This window comes from Ischnura elegans, chromosome 7 (assembly GCF_921293095.1).
Source record: "Ischnura elegans chromosome 7, ioIscEleg1.1, whole genome shotgun sequence".
In the NCBI taxonomy this organism is placed as follows: Eukaryota; Metazoa; Arthropoda; class Insecta; order Odonata; family Coenagrionidae; genus Ischnura; species Ischnura elegans.
Window position 1 is genome coordinate 38901339 of NC_060252.1, and position 18591 is coordinate 38919929.

General features: G+C 35.9%; 1 protein-coding gene across 3 annotated transcripts in view; it reads left to right on the forward strand.

Moving 5' to 3' along the window:
• Nucleotides 1–18591, forward strand: part of LOC124162898 — a 51432-nt gene that overhangs the window by 29425 nt on the left and 3416 nt on the right. For all 3 annotated transcript variants that reach the window (XM_046539599.1, XM_046539597.1, XM_046539598.1), the window contains 10 exons: nucleotides 454–1419; nucleotides 1828–2067; nucleotides 2151–2329; nucleotides 2761–3110; nucleotides 3520–3708; nucleotides 4569–4709; nucleotides 5252–5450; nucleotides 5890–6116; nucleotides 6813–7099; nucleotides 7976–8177. In XM_046539599.1, the coding sequence (XP_046395555.1) occupies nucleotides 454–1419; nucleotides 1828–2067; nucleotides 2151–2329; nucleotides 2761–3110; nucleotides 3520–3708; nucleotides 4569–4709; nucleotides 5252–5450; nucleotides 5890–6116; nucleotides 6813–7099; nucleotides 7976–8177 (2980 nt within the window). The remainder of the gene's footprint in view (nucleotides 1–453; nucleotides 1420–1827; nucleotides 2068–2150; nucleotides 2330–2760; nucleotides 3111–3519; nucleotides 3709–4568; nucleotides 4710–5251; nucleotides 5451–5889; nucleotides 6117–6812; nucleotides 7100–7975; nucleotides 8178–18591) is intronic.

Sequence of the window (18591 nt, forward strand, 5' to 3'; positions counted from 1 at the left end):
ATTATTGTCCTCTAACCTCTACCTACATGGTGTTTTCCTTTATGGTGTAGCAACCTTGCCCTCTACGTCTATGACATTGACCTGTGGTCATTTATCTGACAATTTTTTCCTTTCTCTGTACTGCTACATATTTCATTGGTTTATGGAGAAAATCTATCAGTAATCATGTCCTTAGGCATAAATGGAATGGCTGTTAAATAAATAACTGTGTTCAACATTATAATATTTTACTTGCCATTCGCGTAGAACCGATAAGTTTTGGTTATCTTAAAAAAAACCATGTATTAAGAGTTTTCTGTAGTGATCAGAGAATTTATTTAAAATCTCCCTAATGAGAAAAAGGAGGAATTTTGAATTAAAACTATCAAGTTGCCGGGTTAGGAAAATTTTAGCTTAGATTCCCAAAAAACTCGAACTGTTTTATGTTTATGTAATTAATGTAATCTCTTTCAGGTTATACATCTTAATGAGATTCAGAAGCTTCGGGAAGCACAAAGAAGAGAGGATGAGCATGAAAGAGGCTGGGGTAGTGGCGGTGAGAGCCCCATAGAACAGTGGGATCTCATGGATCGAGGGAAAAGGGATGAAGAGCTGTCTAAAAGAAGGGATGGTGATAAAGAAGAGGATGCAAGGGGACGTGTGCCTGGTAAAGACAGAAGGCCTGGCATGGAAACTGAGGTCCCTTTGCTTGGTCGAAATTTTCCTCCTCCTCATGACAAACCTTTGCTAGGAATGCATGGGGACATTGACGAAAGGATACAACCTCCAGTTGGTGCCCTTGTCGGTGGACTGGGACCACCACCCATGGATAAAGGTGGAATGAGACCTAATATCTTGCCTGATGTTTCACATCAACCTCCTCACATGCATCCCAACCTTGGGCCAGGTGGTGGTCCTCCAGGTGGCACCCCACCTTGGAGCCAAGAGGGACAGCCACCTATGCACATGAATCGGCGATGGGAAGGCCCAGGGCCAGTCGGAGGTCCTGGCCAGTGGGGTCACCACCCTGGCCATGGTGCACCTTTCCCTCCGAGTGGTGGAGTAGGACCAAAGACACCCGGTGACCTTTTACCAATAAGGAGGGATTTCTCTGCACCTTCAAATGCGGGAGGTTTTGTTGGGCCAGGTCCACGCTGGACACACCCCCCTCCAATGACTGGGCCTCCTTTTCGGGATGAAGGAGGGGTTTTCCACCATGGTCCTGAGCGTTTTCCAGGTCCTCCAATGCCTAATCATCCTGGTCAAAATCGTTTCCGTCTACGTGAGCTACCTCCACCCGATCGTGCTGAGTTGGCTGCTGCGGAGAGCGATAGAATGAAGACAATCAACATTGACGGTGTACCACGAGAGATACGGTTTTATGGAGATACGGCTATAATCATGATGGGATGGGATGATCCACGAGACTTGTGCTTCCAGGTATGTTATTTTAGCTTTAGTAGTGCAGTCCTGTCATTCATAACAAGAATTTGCTTAAATAATTTATAATTTTTTATTTTCTTCTTTCCCAATATTGAAAGTGATGGTTATTAGCTAATAACCAAGGCATTTGAAAATCACTCTCGACAAATAATCGTTGTTTGGTTTTCATGATTTCACAGAAATTGTACACTATTTGCATTTGATAATGAATCTTGCATAATCATTATGATTTTTTGATTTAATTGGAGAAATTATATTTTGAATTGTTGAAATTCTTAGTTTCAAAAATAATAGACTGTTTGAATGAGAGGGTTATGTGACCGAACTCAAATAAAAGTAGAGTCTTTTGTGGTAATCATTATTTTTAATTTTTAATAATGATATTGAATTTAAACATTTTTCTAGGGTGGAAGCAGAAGGGTCTCATTTGATGGTGGATCGGAGAGTATTATTTGTTCATTTGGTGAAACTCCCAGGGAAATTATGGTCAGTGGTCGATCACACTTAGTACGTCTTGGTGCTCCAACTAGGGAACTAAATATTGATGGAAGGTGGTATGAATGCCATTTTGGTGGTCCTCCTATGCCTGTAGATTTAGATGATAATAGAAGGCATTTTGTGGAGTTGGCTGGTCCTCCACCACAGGTACTAAATTTTTTCTGTAATTTTCAATTTTTTGTTTTTCTACGCGTAATTTGCATTGCATTTATACTATCTTCTATTAACAGGTCCGAATTGGCACAGAACGACGTACTGACCTAGTTGCTGGGAAAATAAATCTGATTATAGATGCTAGAGATATGGTTCCTATTTTCTTAGATGCCAAACCTCAATGTTTTGAAATAGAAGGAAGACCTCACACTCTTCGTTTCACCCATGCTCTTCGTTACGTGGTGATAAATGGCAGGTGTGTTGAAATATGTATCTATGTGATTTCAATTGTAAGTCACGTTATCATTATATCTGGGTTTGCATGTATAGCAAGCTTGTATTTTCCTCGGTACGGCCTTTTTCTAACTAGTGAAAACAAAATTAGCCAATTTTTCTATTTTTAGGCAGCTGCAATCCATACATATTTTAAGTGCACATTCTTATTGAAATGCTTTTTAATGCAGCAAATGGCTATTATCTCTTTTCTGAATGTAGAATGAGAGCACATTATTGTATTTTACTTGGAACTAGCATCAGAGATATGGTTCCTAAAATTGTTCTGAAAAAGGCATTTATGTACTTATAAAAAAGTGTGCATAGGTGGACATTTTAAACTGAGCATCAACAATGTTATGAATAGTACCAAGAAATGTTTTGAAAAAATTTCTTGTCCCTTTTCTATTTCAGGCAATTTCGTGTTGAGTTTGGTGGACTTCCCATGCCAATCATTGTGCATGATCGCAAGCATTTCATTCGGTTTTCTGTTTTACCTCGCGGAATCATGCCTGGATATGTTTCAATCGCTGGCATGGAGGGTGGTAGACTGCCCTCTCCACTTCCGCCACCTCCTCAAGGGCCACCTTTGGTGCAAGGGAATGTTCCTATTGATGAAGGGCCTAGACCAATTGCTGAAGAAATTCCTCAAGATCATAGACGTGTGCCCTTCGAACCAGTTATTTCTGAGCCTGAAGAGATTACCAAGAGTGTGGCTCCTGCTCATAAGTTCACTGGGCATGAACCGGCCATGCCAATGATTGGTCAGTATTGTTTAAAATTTATTTTAAAATATTGCATGAATAATTGGCCTATTAAAGGACTTTCGGGGTGATAATTATTGAAATTAAAATAATTTTCCTGTGCAGATGAAGTCTTCATAGGTTTTCCACCAGTTAAATTGCTTAGTCTTGGAAGATATTTTGATAGCAGTGTCTGGCATTGAAATGCCAACTGTAGGTGAACAGTGGATGTGGTGGAAAATTTGTAAGGATTTCAGAAAGTACCAGGAATTCATAGTTTCCAGCATTTTACCTGTGTCGTTTTTATCAAATAATACATGTTAGGATTACAGATGTGTCTAATGTAAAGGATTAGTAGTTTTTACTCATTTGTATAAATGTAAAGGATATCCATCAAGTGAAAGTAATTTTTGCATTCTATCATTTATAGGTTCTGGTTCAAGAGGGAGAATGCAGCATGGAGGACGAAGACCATTTGATGAGCATTTGCGGCATACACGTAGGCCCTCACCTAGTAGAACCAACCTTCCACCTCATTTACGTCATGGTAATAATGAGGGAGGTGCTGCCTTTGTAGCTCAACAAGGGCCTCAGCGTGGGGCAGCTGCCAATGCATCTCGTGAGTTTTTTAATCTCTATCAGATCCCAAAGTTGATTACATTTTATTAAACTTTTAAATGTGTATAAAATTAATGTAATAGCTTAAAAAATATATTATTGGGTTTTTCTGTAAGTTAAAGTTCTTTAGAGCCTCCTTGGAGAATTTTTTTTGGATACATGTGTGTGATGGCTGATATGAAGACGTAGTGTTTGAATGAGTGCATGTGGGTTTTATGTAAAAAATGGTGTATATTAAGTTGTTATTTATTTTAATTCCTCGATTATGCAGTGAGAGTGGATTGTTAAAAGCATGTCATTTTCATGAGCAATGAAAATGTGAAGAAAGGTGTGAAATTTACATTGTTTTGAAAAAAATGTGTTTTGGCACTTTTTCATGTAAAATTTTGACCTTAAGTGAGGAAAACTCGTGTTACTTGATTTTTATGGAGTTTATGTAAGAAATACAATCATCATCCACTCAAAAGTTAAAATACAGTAGAAAATCACTTTTAGACCCCAACAGTCAAACGTTTTTCCATTATGTATATAATTTTAGGAATTAGTGATTTTTGACGTAATAGGATTTATATGGCCACAATATAAATTGAATCAGAAAGATTTATTGGCAAAATTTGAAGAATCAATTAATTACTATAAATCAATGCCTTTGCTGATTGTGAATGTAATGGTCTTGAGCTTTTTCTTGGTATGTTATTACGATGTGGTTATTTCATTTTTCTCGAGTCTGAAATAAGATTTTTGGTGTATGGGAAATAATTTCAATAATGACGCTTTCACAAAGTTACGCCTCAAACAATCAATTTTACTGTCATTTATTTCTGTATCTTATTTTTAAAAGTAAAATTTTCTGTTTCACAGAGGGACCACAGCTACCTTTGGAACTGCTTACTAGTCTTATGCCTGTTACTGTTGCACCAGCCTCTGGATTTAGTTATCAGGTCCAGCAAGATTCCTCCTCTGATACAACCAAAAAGGACTCCGAGAGTTCCACATCAGAAGGTATGTTTGTTATGTGTAAGAAAAATTTATTTTCAAAATTTTTAGTAGGTATACTATGTGAAGCAACCTGAATAGGGCAGTATTCCATTAGCAGAAAGCTGATGTTATGTGGTTCAATTTCCAGATTTTTACAAATTTTTCTCATAACAATTATTCAAAACAAGTATTTCAAAACTGTTGTCGTGGTAGCTTTGAAATGATCTGATTATTCCAAGAGTTGACATGCTAGCAGGTTCTGCTGCTTTGAAACCCTTTCTCCCTTGCATGGACATCCTTGATAGATCCTTGATGTGAAGGCTTGATGTGACTTGAGGTTGCTTCGTCTTCAATTCGCTCTTTTTGGTCATTACGAGGATTCAATCTTACACTGTGTAGTGTGAGAAATGCAAAAATGGGATTTTTTTTCATTTGCTTTGTTAAGAAGGTGGTTTATTTCACTTTTTTAATATTGGCATAAAATCTGAGGACAGTTTGTTGGTGCATGTTCTTGTCATAGTTATGTATTTGTAGTCTGTAATGTACAGTATATTCTCCTTTTGTAGCTGTTTCTGAAGCTCCTGCTGTTTTAAGTAAAACATTACCTGGTCTTGGCGGATTGGATATCAATGTGGAGGCTTTGTTCCAACGCTTAGTCGCCACTGGTATCTTACCTCAAGCTGATAATCCTGCAGCTGAAGGCAATAAAAAAGAAGACAATAAATCAAACTTCAAGGCTGACTTCTCATCGGAATGTCTTAAGTCGTGAGTATTCTTTTCCTAAATATTCTCAAGTGATAGATTTAAACTTTTGGGAATGGTGGTGAAGTAATCCCTTTAGTGGTGCGGACTCTCATTATGCAATTTAGAAAAATACATTTTTGAAAATGGTGAATGACTCCATTGTAGCATTAGAAAGATTTATTGATAGCCGTATTTCTTGAAGTATAATTCTTATTAATCTGATGCTTTTCCTAAAAACAATGATAATTTTGCCGTGTATGCTGATTTTTCTATGTAAACTTTTGTATGTTTTTCATTGTTTAGTTTTGGCTATTTGAGGTGGATACATTTTTTACTCCTATTAAGCACCTCAGAAACGTAGTGTTAATTTTTCCTACTCATCTGTGTATTTTGTCATGCTATCTTTCGCAAACTTCTCATGAACTTCATGTTTGAATCATTTTGCTGCTTTATATTTCAGTCGCCATCCTGGGGTCATATCTGCTATTTACACTGGTATCCAGTGTAGTTCATGTGGTGTAAGGTTCCCTCCAGAGCAAACAATGAAATACAGCCAACACTTGGATTGGCATTTTAGGCAAAATCGACGTGATAGGGACAGTGCTAGGAAAGCTCAGAGCAGAAAGTGGTATTATGATGTCTCGGACTGGATTCAGTTTGAAGAAATGGAAGATCTTGAGGAAAGAGGTAAATACATTTTAGTAAAAATTATATGGAATGGCTTGGAAAATATGGTATTAAATTATATCTATAGCAAAGATAGAAAAAGCTATAGTTTCCACAAAGTAAACTCATCTACAATCTATAGGATATATGTAGCCATTTTTATTTTGTGTATTATTGTGGCCTTCAAATTTTTGACTAGATTAAGGTTTAACAGAAAACAAACTAAACATATACAAAAGTGATTCTGGTCATAAAGACACATACATTAGGACACATACATCAATTATCCCCCGATGACCCAAATCACTTTTTATGTAGACACATCTGCCTCTGTCAATCAGGATGAGCTAGCTTAGGAGCACTTCCTAATGACATGATAAAAGCTCAACAAGTTATTCTTAACCCAGCCCATTGAGGGGACTAAAATGTGGTCCTGCTCATTGCCTTTGCTTAATCCAGTGTGGCATTATTCATACTGCCCTGGGTACATAATACTTGGATATGATATCACTGCCTGTGTCTATCAAGCATGTGAAATTCACTAGTGCACAGGTTGAACAAACATGGTAATGAAGAACATTGTTATCCTTCCTCATTGCAATCGCTGTGGTACATCATGACTTTATCATGTTTTCTAAAATTTTAAATTGTGATGTTTTTTGGATTCATGAGTTGTTTCTCCTTGTGGTAATAATATAAATTTTATTTTTGTTATAGCTCAAAGCTGGTTTGAGTCACAAGGTGTGGCAGAGAGCAAGGACGATCGAGCTGGCACCGGAACTGGGAACACAGCTGCTGGGAGTGGTAATGGTGCTGGGACAAATAATGATGAAGCAACAGTACTCAGTGTTCCTGCTGGAGAAAAGGCTGAGGATCAGCACTGTGCTGTGTGTCGTGAAGGCTTTGAGCAGTTTTACAATGAAGAGAAGGAAGAATGGCATTTGAAAGATGCAGTTAGGTTTGAGGAGAATACCTACCATCCAGTGTGCTATGAGGATTATAAAGTGAGCAGTCAACTTTAGTGTGCACTTAATTAAAATTAGTTTACTCTGAATACACAACATAAAGCTGATATAACAACTTTTGGGCTTCAGTACCTATTGGCTTTCTCTAGTTTTTATTTTTTTATTTGGGTTGTCTATAGAAAGAAAGTTTGAATTCTCTCCTAAAATTTTCATGATCTAGAAACGTTTTACACTATGTTGGTATCTTATCAGATTTAGTTATTTCAAACATATCAAGCTGACAACCAATAGAATCACAAAAATGACTTAGTTATATTGTGATATTTTCAATTCGGCTCCATAATATGTCTAAAATTATGTTTGACACGTAACAATTCTCAGGTACTTAAGAAAAATAAATGCAATAACTGCAAGTGAAAAATGAAACCCCCATGAAACAGCTTATAGCTGTGTACTTTCCAATGTTAATCAACAATTCAATTTTTGAGAGAAATGATTGTTGTCAATAAGGGAACTGGAAGTTTTTCTTTGTTATAATTTGTTACTATTTAATATTTATGGTATTTGAAAATCTTTTAGGTTTCATATTTGGGGAAAGTTAAGTTTCATCCCTCACTCAGTATTTTAACTGCAATGGGGCAGTAAATGCTCCAAGTAATTGGTTAATCTGGGTGTTGGCATATCAGGGAATATTTAAAATGTAGTCATTACTTACCAAAGGTATTGTTGATAGAAGTATTTACTCATGTTGGTGGTGTATTCTTTGTCTCCTGGCTTGTATTGAATTAAGTTTTTCCAAGTTGATCAAAAATTGATATTTTAAGGAGAGAGGTATTTAATGATAATGTCTTTAATGAGTGTGTGAATTGCTTAAGTTTTGTATTTGGGTTCTACACATTTTTTATTTTGCATCAGGCATCCCTGGAAGCATCCGTGGAGGAATCAGCTGAAGGTGCAGAGAATGTAGAAGAAGGAAATGAAGATTCTGAAAAGAAGGAAGGATGTGAAGAAGAGTCTGCAGAAGTTAAAAATGAGGAAGAATGTGCAACCAAAGAAGCCTCCGAAGTGGAAAACAAGGTGATAAAAGAAGAGCCAACAGAGGATGGGAACACAGAAGGTAAATTCTTTTTAATCTTTGTTTGTAGTCATTTTACGGTTTTTGCTATATTTTATGCTGCTTTGCATTTTCCATTGCATTTTCCTATGCATAATGGCAACAATATGTCTGTTGGCTTGTTTTATTATAATTAAGTGATAGGCAATGTGGTTTAGTTGTACAATTTGAGTTCAGTGGATTAGGCCTTTAAAATATGATCCTGGTGGCTAATTATTAGGGGCCCTTTATAATAATTAAAATTCCCTGCCTATGTTGTTGTCAAACCTTGGTATTTACCGTGAAAAATTATATGGAAGAGTTTGGGCCATTTTGATACCAAAAGTATTTTGTGGTCTTTTGCCATTTGTCTCAACCCAGTAATGCTTGGATTAAAAAGTTACTGCGATTTTTGTCATAATCTTATATTTTAATATCAATGAAATTCCATTTGGGTAGAATGCAGTGCCACAGGGCGATTTTTGTCTTTGTGGTTATTTAAAGTACGAGGAGCAATGTCAGCATTTCCTTACATGAAAAGTTTGGCAATATTTTTTTAATATTGCATAAGTTACTTCAAAACTCATGTACTTTTCTACACCTCGGACATTGAAATCTACCTTTTGGCCTTTAAAAAAATCAAAGAATGGGTAAAATATAATTTTAAAAAGCCATTTTATAATGCAAAGGCATCATTCTCTCTATGATGAAACAATGAAGTGCACCAATCAAATATTTTGCTTGTGACAAGGTGAAGAAGACGATCATTTTGCCATTCTCATAGTCTTTCGCATATTCTTACTACCAAAGAAGCTAAATGTTTGCATTTAAACAGTTTAATGATTTATTGTTGTAGTCAAATAAACAATGAGTAAAACGATACAAGTATTACATGACCTTATGGAGCTTTGACAGAATTTCATACAAATGCTTAAAGTTCAGCGTTCTACCTTTTTTGCACCGATAGTAGGAATTATGCCCTAGATGCATGCACTCTTAAATTAGCTCAAGTGAGAGGGTGAGTCATTCCTTAACTATTTGTTTTTGGCTCTTAGTAGGTGGCATAGAGAAAATAGAACCCATTATTTGCAGCGTAATGATAGTTTCATAGAGTAGAGTCGTGTGATTTTTTTTAGGGAGGTTTCATTATGATGTAATTTGAGTATGTTGAGAATCCAGTGCTTTAATCCGTGGTTTGAACTTTGAAGGAATCGTAAAAATGATTCTTACCAGTGATTTGAAATTTGAAAAGAAGAAAATTCATAGAAAACTCGAATCGTTGAGAAAGTTGGCATGGCAAGCCAAAAGCCCTTAAAACTGCTGAAAACAAACTATGCTTAAAATTGTGGAAATTTATTGTCACAAAAATCAAGGAGCCATATCTATTCGGTTTATGAGAAAAGTTTCTTTCCTGTTAGTAAGGTTCTAATTGAATTTGTCTCTGTATGCAAAAGTCTGATATTTTGGGAAATGGAAGGCTCCTGAACACAAAGATGCCACCTGCAAATGGCGAAGCACTGGCAATATGCTGTCTATCATGACTTGCTGTAGATTAATTTAAATTGCATTCGTGGCTTTGAAGATATCCAAGGCAAAAGATGAAACTTGGAGGAATCTTTAAACAGTGAAAAGAGTAGAGGTAGAATCATGTTCCACAAGAGTGGGATAAACGTAGATGATGAAGCTTCCTCTCACCTCAGCATTTTTCTGCAAAATGAGGTTGCTTGCATGCGTTGAGTTCCCTTACCCTTCTTTTTTATTGCTCGCTCTTGAAGTACGCTAATCGATTTTACTCACCAGGCCAATTCCACATTTTGTGCCCAAATCATATGATCAATTTTTTGACCCTTAGAGAGATTTTTCCGGCAATATTTATACAGCTACAATGAAAGTGATTGCTTTGAGCAGGTATATTTTTGATCATATGGTATTTTTGCCTTCCCTTCTATATAATTTTTGCTGTCCCTTCAATGTTTGCAGTTCTCATTCCATTGAAGGCAGAATGAGAGATTGCAATTGCTCTTTATGATGGCTCTGTTTGCCAAAATGACATTTTAACAGTCAGAAAAAGGACCATACTCAGTGAATAGCTCTAGGATTGCATAATTCCCTCTGTACTTCATTTTGTCTCAAACTCTTCTATTTAAAAATTTTGGTTAATGCAATGGATACTATTAGTTTTCCAAAGCCTTTTATCTGGTCAATTATTGGTTTATAGTTGTGCTAGTATTTCATTTACTCCTTTTTAGTTTTTTTTCTGTTGCTAAGGAAAAAAAACTTAGCTACCTCTTCTAAGTACTGCTTCTTATATAATGGCTTTCAGAATTCTGGGATGATACAATTTTTTGGGTTCTTTGGATTAGGATTTACTATTTTTGCACCTAGCACATATCTATCAGCCAATGTAGCAGATATTCTGGCCTCTGAGATCTTAATTTTTATCATTCATATATAGGGCAACTAATTATGTGTTGCTGTATTGCTTGGTCGTAGTTAATTTCCATGATTTTGGAGTAATTATGCATGTTATAATCATAGAGTTTTGCCTAAGGATAAATATGATCAACTTGGGTGATTTGGTACTTATACAAGAATGTGGCATCAATTAGTAAACCTTGGAAGTGTTGTCTTCCATCAATCAAGTTCTGTCTTGCAAACATTCATTACACTTAGTTTTGAAGGAATCGAAATGCGAAGAAAAAGTAAAAGCTTGTGGATGCATGAAAAGATACTCTGAGAATTCGATAAGCCTTGAACTGACTTTGCAGTTCTATCAAAATAAATGTTTAAACTCAAATACTTTTCCCTGGTCCTTAATTGATGGTAATGTAGTAACTTATATTATGTGCTCTTTGTTACTACATTATGCTGCAAATTTAATGCCATGCGACTGTGTGAAACTGTATTTAAAAAAACTAAGTGGATTCTTACAAGGTCTGACATGGTATCTTTGCACTGACCATTTATATAGTAGAACTTCAATTTTGCTTTGGTTTGAGTGAATTTGTATTGAATGGAATGACTTTTTTTTGTCATTGGAGATGAATTTAGGAATTTTTGAGATTGAGAATTGTTAATGTAATCTTTATACATGTGCTGCATGTTTTCCCTTCATCTTTAAAAAAAATATTGATGCTACTATTCTTTGGAATAAGTTTTCCATTTTATTTTGGTACTAGTCTATATTTTGGGGAACTAAAGTGTTGTCTGAGTTTGTATATCTTGTAAATGATGTTATGCTTTTTTCATGTGATATTGGATTTTAATAAAGGAATACTGACATTTTCTTTGGTGTTCCATTTCAAATACATCTGCACACATTGGAGTTTCACCTATGAAATTATGTAATCCAGCCTTGAGTACTTCATTGAGTCACTTGCAGATCTCGTGAACATACCTATGTTTCATGCTCATACCACAAAACAAAGGAAAGGTCGATTATTTTGGCATTCTAATCATGCATCTGGTCATTTTGGTTTTTCACATTTTTGAATCTTTTATTGAGATTTACGAAAGGAAAAATCCTAAAGTTTTCCCAATAGAAGTATAATTGATTTAAGCAGTTAGAGAGGGAGAAATTTTCCCGATTTTCATATTACCTTCATGTCATGTTTAGGGGACCTTATCTGCAAATATTTTTGCTACAGAGATTATGTGCATGTATTAATTTACTATCATTTAGAAACAATTCAACTCGTTTCTCTATCCATTTTAAATCTTGAAAGGAAAATAATTTAATTTTTTAATAATAATTATTACCTGGATGAGAAATTCAAGCTAGAGAAAGATGCATTTGGAATTCGGTTTGCCTTAAGTAAATTCTAAGGCAAATTATGGGATTTTGAGGCTGTTGTTCTTCATTTCGCTTGTGCTTGATGGAGCAGTGATTATGGGTGTATAATATTACAATTCTCCTAGGTTACAGTAATATTTTTGCTATAACTAGGTCATGTAAATTCAAAGAAAGGTGTTGTGTGTGAACTATTATGTAAAAATGGAGTGGTGTCTTGTATGTAACTTGATCACTCTAAAACTGCTTAACTGACTGAAATGAAATTTGACAAGAATATACTTCGTATACCTAGTTCACGTATAAGCTAGCTTACATTGGCCTGAAGCCCACAAAGGCCCTCAAGCTAGCCCTTTTTCTGCAAAAACATGATGGTCCTGGAAGAGACTATGGGGTCATGCAATATTTCATTATTCCCTTTTTTAATTGCTTGAAATTGAGGGTTGTAGTTTTTACAGTTCAGTGAATGAAGGAATGAAGACTATCATTCTTTTACTCTTATTTGCTACTAGGAATATAATTTTCCTAATAATACAAATATATCCCAGGTTAGGAACACACAGTTCCGAGCACAATTAAAGATACTAAACACTTATTCAGCTAAATTTTCGGTGGCAGTACCGCCTTCCTCAGAGTTAGGAAAAAGACTTATTTTCTCAATACTTGCATTAATTAGCTGAAAATCACTAAATTTTTCCCTTTTCAAGAGTCTTTTAAATTGTAACTATTGATGTGGAATATGTTTTCATGCATATGAGGTGTGTGCTTGATAACCTATAAACAAAATAATGACCTGATTTCTTATGCCATTCATGTACAGTCATATGAATAATATGGACTGTAATTTATTAATTCAGGGAGTTAAAACACTTTATTGATATTCTTTGCTCAGTCATCCATTCCTGAATGTAAATATGAAGATCTATAATGGTAATTTGCCTGACTTTGCGTTAATTCGACAAACAGCTGTGTAAGAACAAAGTAAAGATTTTGAAATTTTTTGCTACAAGATGTAAACTGAAAACCATTATGAGGGCTAGTGATAAAACATATGCTTTTAAATTACCTTTTTTTTACGTTTGTAACATCCAGGCTCAGTGACAGTTAAATGAGAAAATTTTTAAATTAGAATCTAAAACTTAAGTTAAATTAATTGTACCGGTGGTACTCAAAGTGCAAAAAAAGGTACAGAGTACAAAAAGGTTTTAATAGTTTTTGGGGCAAATAGGGGATGAAATGGCCTGTGTCAAATAAAGAAAATTATTGGTATCAAGAAGTGTCAATCATGGAATCAATTTTTCCTTGGAGAAAGGATAATAGGGTTTGCGAAACTTATCTCATTAAGTTATGGAAAGGACATAAGCAAAGAAGAATCAGGGTAGATGGCATGCTGGATGCAGGGAAAAGCAATAGGGTTTATGTGTCGCTTGGGTGGACATAGTAGGCAAATTTGATTAGATAGGGGGATATACTCTGAGGTATTGCTTGGATGTTTAGTAACAGGCTAACACATGCACGTGTGCTCCTACTCTTCATTAACCCTTTTCTTACTAAAGATGAATATATCCATCAATTGGTTGACTGATCAAGGACACGATTGACGTATACATCTGTTGAAGATTTTCGTATGCAAGTGAATGGCAAGGGATATATCCATTGTTTTGTTTTTCCCTCCAAGTGCAGCGCAACTTTTTGGGACCCAAAACCGCAGGGGTCCAGCTTTTCACATGGGAGCAGGGTTCAAGTACTAATGCTGCTCCATGTGTTAGCATCCTCTTGAAGAAAAAAGCCTGGACACATATACTTCATTCAGTTTTTCTGCTAAATATTTAGTTGTTGCTTTCACAAATAAACATGAAATAGGAATCGAACTTTCAGTGAGCACTTACAAATTTTGGGAGAATCACTATTATCAATATTAAATAATGTTCTAATTTAGAGGAGAGAATTTTACGAAAAGTTTATAATTTACATCTGGGAGACATTATTTCAATTTTTGACAGGTATGTTTCAAAATTCACATATGTACTATTTTGATTGCTTTGATTTTATTTTTTTAAACCTTTCTTTTGTCCATAAAATAATATTTCCCATTCTCCTGTCACATCCGGGCTTTGGACTGGAATTAGCGAAGTTAAAAATATTTTTCTACATTTCGTGATTTTTTACTTTTTTATTTGAGGTTTAAAAAAAATGTATTTCTCAACATATATTTTTTCTTTGCCTGCTAATCGTCTTGTTGGGTGTGAAATACTTTGAGGTACTGCACAGCACAAAGAGCAACATCGCACGCACACATATGTTGTGTCACACATCTTTCATCACTCGAGGGAGACCTTTTTATCAAACTTCTGAAAAAAATTTGTTGGAAAAATATCTTTTTGTGATTCACACCAGAAAAAGTTTCCTTTGACATCATTCAGGAGACATTTTTTTTGAGGAGTTAAAATATTCCTGTAGAATTTCTTGGATAAGATTAAGTTGAACATTTTCAAGTGGAATATTTTTTTATGCAGCAAGTGAAGAAAATGTACCATTTAAATGATTAACGAATGGAATCAACTGAGCTGAGCATCATCTCCACTCTGTCAACGGCATCCATGGAAGCATTATAATCGACTGTGCACCTAGGTTTTTTTACTGTTTAGGACCTCAAATCCGGAAAGCTTGGGACCAAAGGGTTTCTGGAATTCTGGTCTTCAGCACGCAGAAAAAGTGGTACACTTTTTTTTTGAGGATTTTAATGCAATAAAACCATAAACCATGGTCTGTCGAACAACCCCTAGAAGAACATTCTTTGCCTTAGATGGAATCAAGTACACTGCATTGAAGGAGGCAAAAAACTTGCCAAATAAGTCTTTCAGTAAATTACATTCAGGCATGCAATCACGACCGTGACTACAGCAGCACGAACTATGTATACGTGCATAATACCTGGTGAGAACGAGCAATAAATACATCTTTTTCTTCATGCTCAATAGCTTTCGTTGATGGCATTCACTAGCAGACTTTGCAATATCTATTGATACCTTCCTTAGCCGGACAGTAAATCAGTGTAAATACTGCTATATTTTGTTAATTAATTAATTAATTAATGCATTCAGGCTCTTGTGCTCAATATTTGGGATCCCTACGTGTCCCTGCCTAGGTTGTTAGCATATGTTCATAGTGCGTGCTAACTTCCTACCTGTCCCACAACAAGGCTCAGTTAGTGTTGCCATGAGGTGGCAAGTTGAAACTCTACGCAGAGGAATTTTCAAACATTCCGGATTTCTGGTTTTACGGGTTTCTGGATTCCAGATTTGAGGTCCTCAACTGTATCATCATTCCTGTTTGTCGGTCCTTCTTTCCAGTCCATTTTTTCTACTGTTTTTTCTCCATCCATTTTTTAGTTAGCCTGTCATTAGTTTTTTCTCCATCTTCCGCATCGCCTTTCTACTTTCTTGATCATGCATTTGTGGATCTGTCGTGAAGCCAGGAAAATTGTAAGGGTTTGTGTACCAGTTATCCACGAGTAAATTATGGCCTTTTCTGTAATAAGGATCCATTAAGGCACAGACAATAACTTCAGATATCTCTAAATGCTCATGCTGCTGTAATGTTTCAGTAGTTGCATTGTGATAAGTTGCTGAAATGGGCATAAGCTCAATGTGAATTGTATCTTTACATATGAAGAAAGTGATTGTAGCGGCTGATAACTTTTGGAACTCCATAATAACTTTACAAGTTGAATGGAATTTGCTAAGTTTAATAACTGTTGTATGATCTTAGGTTATCCCGGCAAATCAGGTGCAGAAAAGTTTCTCGGGTTTTCCACTGGTTGATGTCACCATGTCTCCCGATGTTTCGAGCAGCGACTTGCTGTTCATCTGAAGATCCCCTGAGGATGAACAGCAAGTTGCTGCTCGAAACGTCGGGCGACATGGAAACATCAACAGGTGGAAAACCTGAGAAACTTTTCTTAATAACTGTTATTTACATATGAAACTTAAAGAATTACTTTTTGGCAATATTTACACATTTTTGGAACAAAATTTCATTGGTGTATTTGGAAACTAGGAATTATCACATTTTCTGGGGTAGTATGTATTGCTTGTTTTAATTTTGGGAAGTATTTCTGGAATAGTTTGAATTGCACCAGGATTGCAAGTCTCATATTGTATGGAGTCACAATAACAATTGGCTCTATGTATCTCTAAGCCATGTAGTTTCAGCATATCTTACTGTGAATTTTATTTCTAAGACAGGAAGAATGTGAATGCCCTAAGGCATAAACATTTAGCTGTACAATATCATTGAAAATTAGGGGTCTGTCTGCAAGTGATATGGCCATTTGGGTAGCTAGCTACTTCATTCTTCCTCTTCCTGTAGCATCTTTGAGGAACAGAGGGATCTTGATCTCAAATTGTGATCAATACATCACTGAGTCTTTTGTATGAGGATTGAGTCAATATAAGTTCTTGTGTATGATTTTAGTCTATTTGTAAGTGAAGTTAATCAATCACTTGGCTGTATCTCCTCTGAAATAATTTTATATGCAAAGCCTTTTGTCTTCAACTTCTCAAAATCATTCCTCAGTTTTAGGTTGGAAATAATCTTTAGAATTGACAGTGACTCAAACCACGATCCCCGAGGTTGGTGAAAAGTGCTTTAACTCGTTTGACTACTCAGACATCCCTACTAGTTAGACTGCAGTGCCGTGATAGAAGCCAGAAATAGATGCACCGTCTGGCGCAAGATGCGCAGCTTGTTTTTAGGATATCTCCCCATGTCAATTCATATATCACGACAATTTTGAATGCATTTAGTGGGCGCTTTCTCAACTTATGACTCCTTCTGTACCCTACTTGCTGAAGCCATACTTCAAATCTTGAGGTGTTTGCTTAGTGGCTTATTTTAGGAGAATCTTGCTGCATTTTTATCCAATGCAAACACATGGAAGAATTCCTGAGGTACCTGTGTACTTTTGGGTGATTCAATGATTTAAGGGTGGCAACTGGCCATAACATGGTTGTATCCTAAACTTTGTCTAATTATGGTTTATTTCATCTGAAGCCTGGGATAGCTAATAAAATTTTGAGTTTGAAGGGTACCATGTCATTTCAGTATGGTTCTAAAGGATCCAAAATATAATTCTTAAAACGACAAGTGTATGTGCGTATTACATAATTTTAATGCATACCTTTCAATGTGGAAACTTTTGAGTCTTTTTAAAGTACCTGGCCTCTTCAATTCATGTCTATGACATGTACGGGGGGCTGATTTTTGTTTACTAATTAATCCTTCCTTGCACTGTATCAGGAATGTCCTTGTCTTAAAACTAAATGACTGACTGATTGGAGCCCAAAGAAGGCTCGAGTGCTATGTTCTGGCTGTGTGTTTAATTAATTTTAATTGCATCAGAGTCATATGTGCTATTGAAACTGCTTACATGTACATATTAGTGATTTAAGAATGTCTATAAGAATGTAATTTGTGTGCAGTGTTATCCACCAAGGTAAGTGCTAGTCAGATACTATCCTTGTATGTTGGTAGAAACTACAAAATAATTTTGATGGGCTGTTCTTGAGGACAGTTCACACATTATGCATCTGTAGCCTCTCAAATTTTTTCCAATTGTGTGGATATCATTTGCATATGATTGAAAATTTATTTCATCTTCCCAGTCCTTATAGGATCATCGAACTGCATTTAGACATAAATGTAACATTGTTTAAGTTCTATATGCTCACCATTAAGTAAATGTTTTCTGCATACTTAATGGCCCCATCAAAGTTAATTAGAATTGGAGTTCATGCAGTTTTATGGTTTTGCTCGTAATGCTTCATGAACCCCCAAGCAGATTCAAATGGGAATAAATTTCCCAGTATTGGGAATCAAACTATGGACCTTAGGCATTTTTTTAGTTGAACTTATTAGTGTTTAACTCTCCATTTATTGCATTTTGTTTTATTTCTATTGTGTTTGTTTAATTTATATAAGTACTAAGAGTGATTTTAAGAGGCATGCAATACCATTGGGATTTAATTCTGAAAAGCCATCAATTGACACATTTTGAGTCCATTTTTTTGTGAAGATGAGAGCTGGGATATCACTCGATCCTTAATTTGAATTGAAACGATTGTTTTCTCTAAAATTCTTTTTACTCTTCCAAAGTGATGGTGTTGGTGCCTAGAATTTGTGATTAATAGTATCACAGTCGTGAGAAGATGATAAGTTCTAGTGTTTCTCAATGGTGTATGTGGTGTTGCGTTAATGTGTTCATGATTGGAAGCTCTTAATACCAGATGAGGCATAGCAGTATGTTTTAGTAAAAGCGAAGTAACTTCATTTCTCTGCCTTCATACACCCACACGTGTAGCTTCAAATTCATCCCTTGACATGTGGTGTCCACACATCCCATCCAATACTTCTTTTCCTTAGCCTTCCCTGTTTACCCAACATAGCCCCTTCCGTCATTTTCTTAAGCATTCCCTTGCTTTCTTATTCACAGTACACCCACACTATTTACCTCCTGTTTTGCCTAGCAGCCTCATCACTATGTTTAGCTCCTCCTCTTTCCTGTTCCTCCCCACCAATCTCTCGTTCTACGTCATTCACCATACCCACATCTTTAATAGCGTATTCTTACCTCCCTTCCCAAGGACC